The sequence below is a fragment of the Taudactylus pleione genome, unplaced genomic scaffold (assembly GCF_031769625.1).
Source record: "Taudactylus pleione unplaced genomic scaffold, aTauple2 ptg000799l, whole genome shotgun sequence".
NCBI classification, from domain to species: domain Eukaryota; kingdom Metazoa; phylum Chordata; class Amphibia; order Anura; family Myobatrachidae; genus Taudactylus; species Taudactylus pleione.
The window spans coordinates 1153251-1163933 of record NW_028285201.1 but is presented as its reverse complement, the minus strand read 5'-3'; the positions used below and the strand labels follow the sequence as shown (position 1 = coordinate 1163933).

General features: G+C 43.4%; 1 protein-coding gene across 1 annotated transcript in view; it reads right to left on the bottom strand.

The window, feature by feature from the left end:
- Positions 1–519: 519 nt before the first annotated feature.
- Positions 520–10683, bottom strand: part of LOC148474932 (capping protein, Arp2/3 and myosin-I linker protein 2-like) — a 970125-nt gene continuing 959961 nt past the window's right edge. Inside the window, exon 36 of the mRNA XM_088457971.1 lies at positions 520–1307. Coding sequence (XP_088314097.1) covers positions 1141–1307 — 167 coding nt within the window. The 3' untranslated portion in view covers positions 520–1140. The remainder of the gene's footprint in view (positions 1308–10683) is intronic.

Below are 10683 nucleotides of genomic sequence, written 5' to 3'. Positions count from 1 at the left end.
ATGACGTATGATGCGAGCGGCCAGGGGGTGTTTTTTTCAAAATTACGTTCGCATGTTTTGTTCGCTCGTTCAGACATAGAGGCATGAACAGACCGCAAAGAGCGAACGGTTAATTTAAATAGCCAGCCCCTTTTTCTGGACGAGCGAGCGCAAATAGTGTCCGGCTCTGAATCAGGCCCACAGTTTAGGAGGCATTCATCATGTCTCCTGCCCTAAACTATCACCTCGGAAAAACTGCTGTTTCTCCCAACCAGTTTTTCGGAAGTGAAAGACTTCTCTCCTAGATTTCACTGCTGCGCAGCTTGATGACAGGCTGCGGGCTTCACTGCCCCCCCCTGTGGGTGTACGATTCACCCCCCTCAGTATCCCTGAAAAAGTCGTAATTATTCAAGAATATTATTGATTATTAATATTATTGAATAAGTGAGCATTGTCTATAACCGGCAGAGTAATTGCAGTATTATACTGCTTGATGATTTGATTTTGTCTATATTTCGCATTAGTGCAGCAGTACCCATTTTAGTTGTATTGTTTAGTAACTCCTTTTATCTTATCAAGCATTATATATTAAAAGTTAAGTTTTAACTACAGCTTCTCCCAATAAGGGTGCCCCCATACAGAGTTCTTTTTTTCTCTTTTTTTCTTTACTATTATGATTATACATGACTCGGGGGAGGACCATTGACCAAACAGAATTATTACCAACATATATTCCTATATAAAGGTAGTTCTGTTTAAATTACCATTTTTAGTGATTTCTCTGGTCAGTTTTGGGAGATTTTCAAATCCTAAATCCTAATTAGGGTGATTTTTTTGTAATACCCCCTTTTTTTGTCCTTTGTGCGGACTTGCCTAAAAAACTTTTCTCGTATATACAGTCTGTGAATAAAACTGACATGAATATTTAAACCGGTTTCTGTATGTAACATTGAAGCACTTACTGTTGTTAGTTTACAAAATCCTTATAGAGACTGCACCTTTCAATTTCTGAAAGTAGTGACTAAAGATTTTCCAGTGCAGCATTACAACAGATGAGCTGCCAATCTTTAGTGTAATAATCCGAAAATTAAATAACCTGGAAATTTGTCCATTCAAACCCAACCTTCCCCAAAATAGGAACACTGGATAAAACATTGTCCGTTAGTTACTGACAGATGGAGGTTGACTTGAGGGAATCTCAGTTCTTTGGTCTATGGCTGTGTTTTGTGCAGTCTCTATAGGACTGGGTGTTGCATTCCCTTCAGACTCCATGGCTTGCGTAGGCTCTGTATGTGCTTGTTTCCTTCTGTGGTCACACTTGTCAGATTCTGTGAAAGATATCAAGAGATAATTAGCAACTGCTCAAATCATTACTACATTAAGGGCAAAGACCCTGATTCAGAGCCGGACGCTTTGACAGAGCACTCGCTCTGAATCAGGGCCGTCCTTCTTGATTTTTAGAGCGGCCTCCTGGCCGCTCGTATAGCTGTGGGTGACCACCCACAGCTATAGCGAGCGGCCAGGAAGATGGTCGCGATGGTCAAGACTATCGCAACCATCGGGCGTACGACGAGATCCTTGTGGTAGGGTCTCGTTGCCGCAAGCCCTGGAGTGCTTTCATCTCAAACAGAGCCGAAAGCACTCCCACTGACATCACTTGTGATGTCAGTGGGGACGGCCCCAGACGGTAGGTGTTCCCATGGGAACGCCTCCGTCTGGGCAGCCACGCCCCCGGCACGCCCACCAAAGGGGGCGTGCTGTCAATCAACATCGACAGCACGCCCCCTTTGGTACAAGATCCAGAGCGACGGTTTGCCCGTCGCTACCCGGGTCTCTCGCATGCGCACGACGGAGCCGGGTCCGTCGTGCGCATGCGCACTGGTCCAACATCGACCCGCTTGCGAGCGCTCACGAGCGGGTCTGAATCGGGCCCAATGTCCAGTTCCTGAGCTTTGATATTTGAAACAGGTAAGTTCTCTACAAATTAGAGATGTGTGCAGTCCCCTGTGTTTTGGTTTTGGTTATAATCATCTAAATCATGGTTTTGGTTTAGGATTTCTAGCAATATTAACATCAAAATAATAAATTTCAAGTAATTTCCAGTCAATTTTGACCAACTCACAGTTCATAATATTGTTTTCACCGATATTGGACAAAGGCTGCAGCAAGGTGGCTGGTTAAGTTAAGTTAAGTGACAGAGCAGAGGCACAAACACTGGCAATTTAAAAGACTATAGAACATCTATAGAACACAGTGACATGGCAGACAGGATGGCAGTTTATTAAACTATACAACCTTATACAAATGTTTTCATTAATCAAAAACGAATAGCTTAAAAGTAAAAGCCTAGTAGAAAATATGATATATTACCAACACTTCAACAGCAAATCACAGTCCAAGTATTTACTGCATTGATAAAAGGAAAAGGAAATTAAAAACATGAAAAAACAACTATTAAAAATCAAGCATCCAAATGTGATATTTCAAACACACTGAATCCAATCAGCAAAACACGGGCCTCAGGACAATTTAAATTGATAGCTGTATAAAGCTGAAACTGATAATAATTTAAAAAGTTAATAATAAACTTCTCATAGGAGCAAATTACAGGCCTCAGATCAAGCTAGCCTCATTCAAATTGACAATTAATGAATAGTTACAGGAGCATAGTGGTGATAATTGCATGGAAACTTGTAACCTTGTCTTCATGCAGTCAGTATTTTCTTTTGAATTAATTTAATATAAATTTTGATTTGGGGGAAAATAAAAATTTATAAGTAATAAAAACTGGTGAACAATGGCATTGTTCTTGGGCTCTCCAACCCAGCTTTATGTTGTATATTAAAAAAAGACATGCTGTTACGGTATGCTGCTATACCTAAAAGGGTAATGTCTAAAGTCCAGAAGAGTGGAGAGATGGGGTCTGGTTGTTGCGATAGTTAGGTACCGATGGTGTGGCCAATGGTCTTAGTTGTGGCTGGTGAGCCAATGGTGTGGCTACTGTGCTGATGGTGCGGCCTTTGGCCAATGATTTGATTAGTGGACCGATGGTATAGTCAATAGTTTTAGTTGCGGCTGGTGAGCCGATGGTGCGGCTACTGTACTACTGTACCGATGGTGCGGCCTCTGGGCCGATGGTGCAGCTACTGTACCGATGGTGCGGCCTCTGGGCCGATAATATAATTAGTGGACTAATGGTATGGCCAATGGGCTGATGGTGCGGCCTCTGGGCCGATGATGTGGTCAGTGGACTGATGGTGCAGCTAATTTAGTCGATGATGCAGGCTCTAGGCCAATGATGCGGTCAATGGACCGATGGTGCGGCTAACTTAGCCGATGATGCAGCCTTTATACCGATGTTGCGGTCAGTGGACTGATGGTGCTGCTAACTTAGCCGATGATGCAGCCTTTAGGGCGATGTTGCAGTCAATGGACCGATGGTGCTACTAACTTAGCCGATGATACAGCCTTTAGGCCGATGTTGTGGTCAGTGGAACAATGGTGCCGCTAACTTAGCCGATGATGCTGTCAAAAGGTAGCTGGAGCAGCCAACAGGCTGATGATATTGGGGAGCAATGGGAGCTGCGTCTAGCTGAGCTGAAGACAGCACAGATAATGCAGGAGTTTGTAGAATTCCTCAGCAAGCCCGGAACTAGGAGCTGAGGAGAAAGCAGTAGAGGCAGCCGATGTCCCTGCAACGTTTTGCTGCTAGCGCTGCGGTTACATGAGCTGATGCCAGCATGGAGAAACGGAAGCAGAAGTGATACAGGAGTCATCTGAGAAGCTGATCTGCACATGGAAGCTTTATCCAGCGTCAGGTGTGAGCGGAATCCAGCTGGTGCTGTGGCTAGGAGAACCGGAGGCAGCACTAGGACGACAGGAGCGGAGGATGACCAGGAGCAGTTGGGCGTTAGGAGAAGCCCTGTTCCTGTAGCAGGTAAGAAATGCTGACCATGCAGTTGCCGAAGGAGAGACAAATCCAATATAGTCGGCACAGGTGCAATAGTTCAGTGAGGTTAAATAGGCCGAAGCATTAATCAAGCTGCACTAGAGGAGCGACATCACTTCCTGAGGCGTGCCGATCACCTAGCAACAGGAACAACAGGAGTAACCCCATCCTGCCTAGGAAAGTTGTCAGAAAGGGTCAAGTCGTGACCACGACTTGTAACACATGCACAGTTTAACAAACCAACCACTTCAGTGACAGGAACTGCCACTTTTGTGGCTGAAGCGCTTGGTTTATTTGGCCCCCATAAAAGAAAACATCTTGGTAATTTGGTTAACCAAGCTTCCAATGGGCTTAAGGCCCATTGGAAGCTTTGTTAACCAAGCTAACATCACTGTTTTTAATATCATCATCACACAATATTCACACTGTGATCCACTATTGCAATTGGCAGCAAAGGTTTTCTCCTATAATTTGTAGTTCATTTTGCTAAATAGAGTATAAGTTTTTCCACATTTTTTGGAGGTAGCTTCCTACGCTGATCGCTCACAAAGTTCTCAGCCGTGCTAAACACTCTCTGAGTAAACACTGGAGGGTGGGCAGGTTCAGTACACCATAGCTAGTTTGTACAAAAGGCTTCAAATTGTGTGAGATGCTAATTTGTACATTAATGTTAATATAATCATCCATCATTCTATTGATGTTTACTGTATCAGATTGAGTCATGGTAAGCTGTCAATATATGGGGGCAATTCGTTTAAGCCTGGCCAGAACTCATAATATTTTACTCTGATGCGCTGAGTTGACTTGTCATCATCACCAGTGGGACTCTTGGGAATGGACTTTTTTTTTGGCAGCAGCATTTGCAGGAGAAACTGTCAATTGAGCTAACAACTTATTCACAAGGAGCACTTTACACCTCTTAAGATCTGTGTTAGTTGGAAAACATTACATAGGACGTAAACCTAGGATCAAGCATGGTTGAAAAAATTTAATGTTTTAATTGCAAGATGTTGCAAATCATTTGGTTTGCAAAGTGAAAAAAGAATTTCGTCTACAAGTCTAATATACTGAGTTGACTCGCTTAGTTCTTCTTCTACTTCAGCTTCTCTAGTTCAATTAAGGGTATGACCTGACTCAAACACTCAACTCAGTTTACAGGTTAGAATTTAAAATGGTTTCTGTAGCCTTCATAAAACCAAGAGCATTCTTCTCTGTGCTCCAGTAAGGTGGCACCATATCACCACTCTCTCCCTATTTCATGTCATGATGGCTTGTTGCTGTTCCTCCAGTTGCTGAAGCATATAAGGAGTGGAATTCCACCAGATTGCTACCTATTGCTTCTGTTGGTGAAATTGCAAATTGATTTGTTCTTGCAGCTGCTGCAAATTTCTACATGTGGCTGCTGAATGCAGAAAATATCCAGAAATTGTGCGGACCACAGCCAGCATGTCCTGCACAGACCTGTAATTTTTTATGGAATTCTGAACCATCAAGTTTATTGTGTGAGCAAAACATTGTATGCATTGAAATTCACCCAGTTGTAATACAGGTACAATGTTACTTGCGTTATCAGAAATTACAAATCCTGAGGAGAGTCTTAATGGAGTAAGCCATTTTGCCATTACATCCCCGAGTTTTTCCAACCTATTGCCACCGGTAAGCCTATTAATGGATCCAGTGATACAGAAAGTGAGGCAGTAGCCTGCCTGTGAATGTGCTGGTGTTGTGTGTTAAATACTGCTGTTGCTGAAGGTGATTTACCAACCCAGTGGGCTGTTGCAGTCAAGTAATCTTTAGTTTGACCACTATCGCTTGTCCACATATCTATAGTTAATGGTATTTTCTAGTCTAAAAATAACTTTTTGTTTAATGTCCAGATGCAGCTGAGGAATTGCCATTCTGGTAAAATAGAATCAAGATTAAATTTTGTAGCATGGACATGACCTCAACTAATGTCTAAAACCAGATGCATTGGTTAAACCTGATTTTGAATGTTGGATGCAGATCTAATGCTAAAATAGCCATCACGGCTTCAGTGATCTGTTGTTCAACAAGATGGCAGCTGTCATACTTGCAAATAATTGTTTCACAGTCAATTGATGTTTAAAACTACTTTCCTACTTAGTACCCATCTGTGTTAAAGATTCACCCCGAGCAGCAGTGCTAGCATACAGGAATTCTTCTGGGGAATTGTGGATAGGGGAGTCAGTTTGCCTTTGCAAAGTGGATGTAGGATTACCTAAGATCACTAATGAGGAGGTTAATGATGAAGGTGTTGGCCATGGATAATGCATGGATCTATCCATGCTGGACTGCTTGTTATTTTATATGATTTTCTAGATTTTGATAAACAACTTTAATTAACGCTCTGCAAATGACATAACAGGGAGGAGTTGCCTAGATGGTTAATGTCCCTAATTCTACTTACTTTGGCACTACAAATGCTACAGATATCTTGACAAATGTTGTTAGGATTTGGGTAAAAATAAGTCCACATGGAAGAGGAGGATTTTTTGATCTTTACCCCTGCATGACAATGCACTTCTTTTTATCACTGGTAAGAATTGCTGTCACTGGTGGCTGACTTACTTTGACACAAACAAATCATCCTCCTTAATTATTTCAACTTGTTCTTGTCCAACACATTAATCATCAACATTCTCATTAGATGCAGATACACAGTTACCCACTCTCTCATCCTGTGGCACTTACAAAGTAGCATCCTCAATTTCTATGTCTAATCCATCATCATCATCATTACTTTTACTACTACTTCTCCTTACATTTTCAGAGGGTTTAGAAATGGTGGAAAGGGATTTCTGTAGGATTAGTGTCAGAATCAGAAATATCAGCTTCACACATAGACACCCTTAGACTCTCCTCAGGCATCTGTCAAATTTGTGAACACACAGTTTGGTCTTCAGTCTTAGGCCTGTATTAAATTCGGAGCGAAAAGCTGTTCGTGGCAAAACTTTTTTGCCAATGACATCATTTTCACCGATTCCACTTTTCCCCGTATTCAATTTGGCCGACTTTTCGCCGGTGTGAAAAGTCAAGGCATCAGACCCGGCGAAAAAGTATCACCTAGGAATAGGTGGCGAGAAAAAGTGCAGAATTGGGGTTTTGGGGTACAAATTAAAAAAAAAAACACCCAGCACCCATGGGAAAGCCCCTCTAAGGACAATTGCGTAGAAAAAAAAAAAAAAAAAAAGACTTCAGGACACCCCAAAAACGTACTTTCGTTTTGGGGGGAAAAACAACAAAGTTGGAGGACAAACTTAAAAACTAGCGAAATAGACACCAGGTAAGTAGTTGTGGCAGGTGGATTTTTCATGATTTTTAAAACTTCATATTACCAAAATATGCTAGCACCCATTTCATGTGCCCCAAATTTGGTGGAACTACTTATTTTGCCCCCCAAAAAAACCTCCTAAATGCTATTCTTCACCACCTTCTAAAAAATGCTATATAGCTCCAATTGAGACCACTTAAAAATGCCAAATACCTTCAGCAGGGCTAATCGGGGGTACCCACAGTGAGCCCCCATGTCAGAGCATCTTTTGGGGTTTGTCAGGTTGATTTCCCCAAAAATGACAGAACTTTTTGCTGATTTCAGATTCGCCATGTCCAGTTTTTGCTGATTTCAAATTGAATACGGGGATATGCGAGGACGCACGTGATACTTTTTCGCCGGCAAAACCTCCAATGACGGCGAAAAGTCTGGTAACAGACTTTTCGTCTAAAATTGAATACGGGCCTAAGTGTTCTTTGTGTGCATTGATTTTCTTGGTTTAGAGGTGATAAATCTAGATTCAGAGTGAGGTGGTGGTGGTGGTTACAGAAGATGCCTGACTGAGTTTGGCCCAAGTTTTGCGTTAGGCATTCTAGTGCATGAAAGAGCAGTTATGGGACCACCACTCACAAAGAAAACCCATGGTCTTTCCTTGCCACTGTGTGTGGTGTATGGCATTTTGGTAATTCTACATTTTTGGGAGTAACTTTTCCCTTCATAGTTAGAGGTGATGTTTTCTTAAATTGTAAAACATAGCGTAGATTTAGAGTGCTCTTTCTTATACCTTCTTCTTACCCCTTGACCTTCTTTAAAAGTAGATGTTGAAGTACCATGACTGCCAGCACTAGTACTGGGATGCTCTATAGACTGATTCATGATTGATTTACACCAAGACAGGAGTAAAGCTACTGTAGTTGAATGTAACTGCCACCACACAGGGCCAGCATTAGGCAATGTTAGGCAGCTGCCTAGGGGTGCCAGGACCTGAGGAGCAGCCGGCTGAGGCTGCATTGGAGAAGGGGCATTATCTTGCTTCTCCCAAGCACCTCTTCTGCTGGCTGAGAGACCCCCTGAAACCTGCGTACCCCAGCAGCAGGCATCCATCTACACCAGTGGCCCGCAGAAGGCAAACCCCCCACATACCAAGAACAAAGAGCGAGACACTGAGGCAGCTGGGTCCAGTGCCGGTGACGTCAGTGTGTCTTCGCCCGGCCCACTCTGCTGCTTCGTCCTCAGTCTGCTCGGGATCGGAACCAGTGTCTCCAACCCATCCCGCTGCTGCCTCCCGTCCTCTAAGGATAACTTTTGGTGCAGAGATCCGGCAAACCAAGTCCCTACTGCGGGACACTGAGCCTCCTCTCCCCCAAGGTAATTTGCTGCTGTTCTGCACTTCTGCTCCCGCACTCACTGCCAGGGCTCCCAGGCTGACAGGTCCTTCAGCTGCTCTGCACTTCTCCTCCAGCGTTTTGTCAGGGATTCCAGGCTGACTGGTCTGCGAGCCAATTAGAGCTCACGAACCTGTCAGCCTGGGAGCCCTGGCAGAGAGCAGAAGGAGAAGTGAAGAACAGCAGCAGCTTACCTCTGAGCGGCTTGTTGATGGTCCCCTCGGATTTCTAGTTGTAAGGACTCTGTGCCAAAATTTACCCTCCCCACACCTTCCACACGGCCAGGGCTGCCAAGAGGAATCTTGGGCCCCAGTACAGCAACTTCCCGGGGCCCCCCATGGAGGGGGTGTGGTCACAGCATGTCATACCTCCCAGCAGGCATAACATACCTCACAGCAGGTGGGACAAAAGTATTCACTATTAGGATGGCTGGACAGTCCCATAAAAGCTGCTTTTTAGCTGCCCAAAACTCTCCTACATGCAACTTAGAGCTTCACTCATGTGAGAAGTTTTCAATTGTACTATTCAGTGCTACGGAATCTGACACTTTGTGCATGCGCGGTGGCAGATTCCCCGGAGGAGTCTTACGCAAATGTGAAAAACTTCTCAGATTATTCAGGGAAGTAACTCGCAGGGACATCAGTTATCACTACAGCTATCCCTGCGAGTAAACCTTAGTACATAGCCTGGACAGTTTCATTAAAAATTAAAATATCTGTCGAGATACAGACTGTTAATAATCATGACAGTGCCGTAATTACTAATACATAGGCCCTTTATTCAAACATTCAGCTCAGACAGGCTGACCCTACTGTCAAACCTAAAGGCTTACTGTGATCGCTGGCCCTGTATATATTTATACATACACTGAACTCTGGAATCAAGCATTTGGAACCCCCCCCACCTAGAGATCCTGCTTTGCAACCACCCCCCGTGCCCCCTCGCAGCAGCACTGAGCTGGTGTCCATCTATGCCCTGGGATATGTACCTGGCTGATGGCTATCATGGGGCCAGTCTCTGCAGCAGCTACCTGCTACTCTCCCTGGGGTACTTGGTCTTTGTTTCCCCTCTTTCTAAGGCCCACAGTCTCTGTCTGCTGCTCTGCATCGGCTGTTCCTCCCTGTAAGCTGAGTCTCTACCACCAAACAGCAGGAGGGGGCGGCAGCCATACACAGCGACTTACATTTCTGGGAGACAGGGCAGGATCCTATTGGCTGCAGTGGGATACTATTGACTGCAGTGCATCTCAGCAGCCATTGGCTGCAGAGTGTGTTACCCTATCTTCTTGTGAGAGTGGGTCCTCTACTGTATTTTTTAGCATGTGTGATCACTGTGTATATCTATCTATCTATATATAAATATATATATATATATATATATATATAAAATATATATGGTCCATACGAGAGGCACTCCCATGCAAGCAAATAAATCAGCAGCCGATGTGTACTTTAGCACTTGTAGATAATCTCCAATACTGTGATGGCCCGTACACACGGAACGATCAGTCAGCGATAACGATATCGCTGACTGATCGTCCTGCACCTGCCCAGAGTGCTGGAGGATCTATATCGATCATCCAGAACTCCACCAACTTACCAGCAACTATAGCGACCCGCGATCAATTATCGCGGGTCGCTATAGTAACCTGCTCGATATCGCTATTGTCCTGCGCATCGCTGGTTGTTGGTGGGGGTCTAAAAATGAACGATTTGAATGATAACAATAAGAACGATATCGTTATCGTTCAAATTGATAATTTAAATTGCTGCGTGTGTATGCAGCTTAAGTTACTCTCCGGTCTTTTTAAACAAGAAAATCACTTCACAAGTCTTGCTTGTTGTATCATTTCAGATACTGTATTGCAAAAAGCAGGACTTGTCAAGTGATTTTCTTGTTTAAAAAGACCGGAGAGTACCTTACAGCATTGGGGATTATAGACATATATTTATTATAATTAATTACATCTAAAAATGTATATACAGTATAAATACATACATAAATTTATACAGTATATACACATACATTAACAAATATATATATATATATATATATATATACACACACACACACATGCA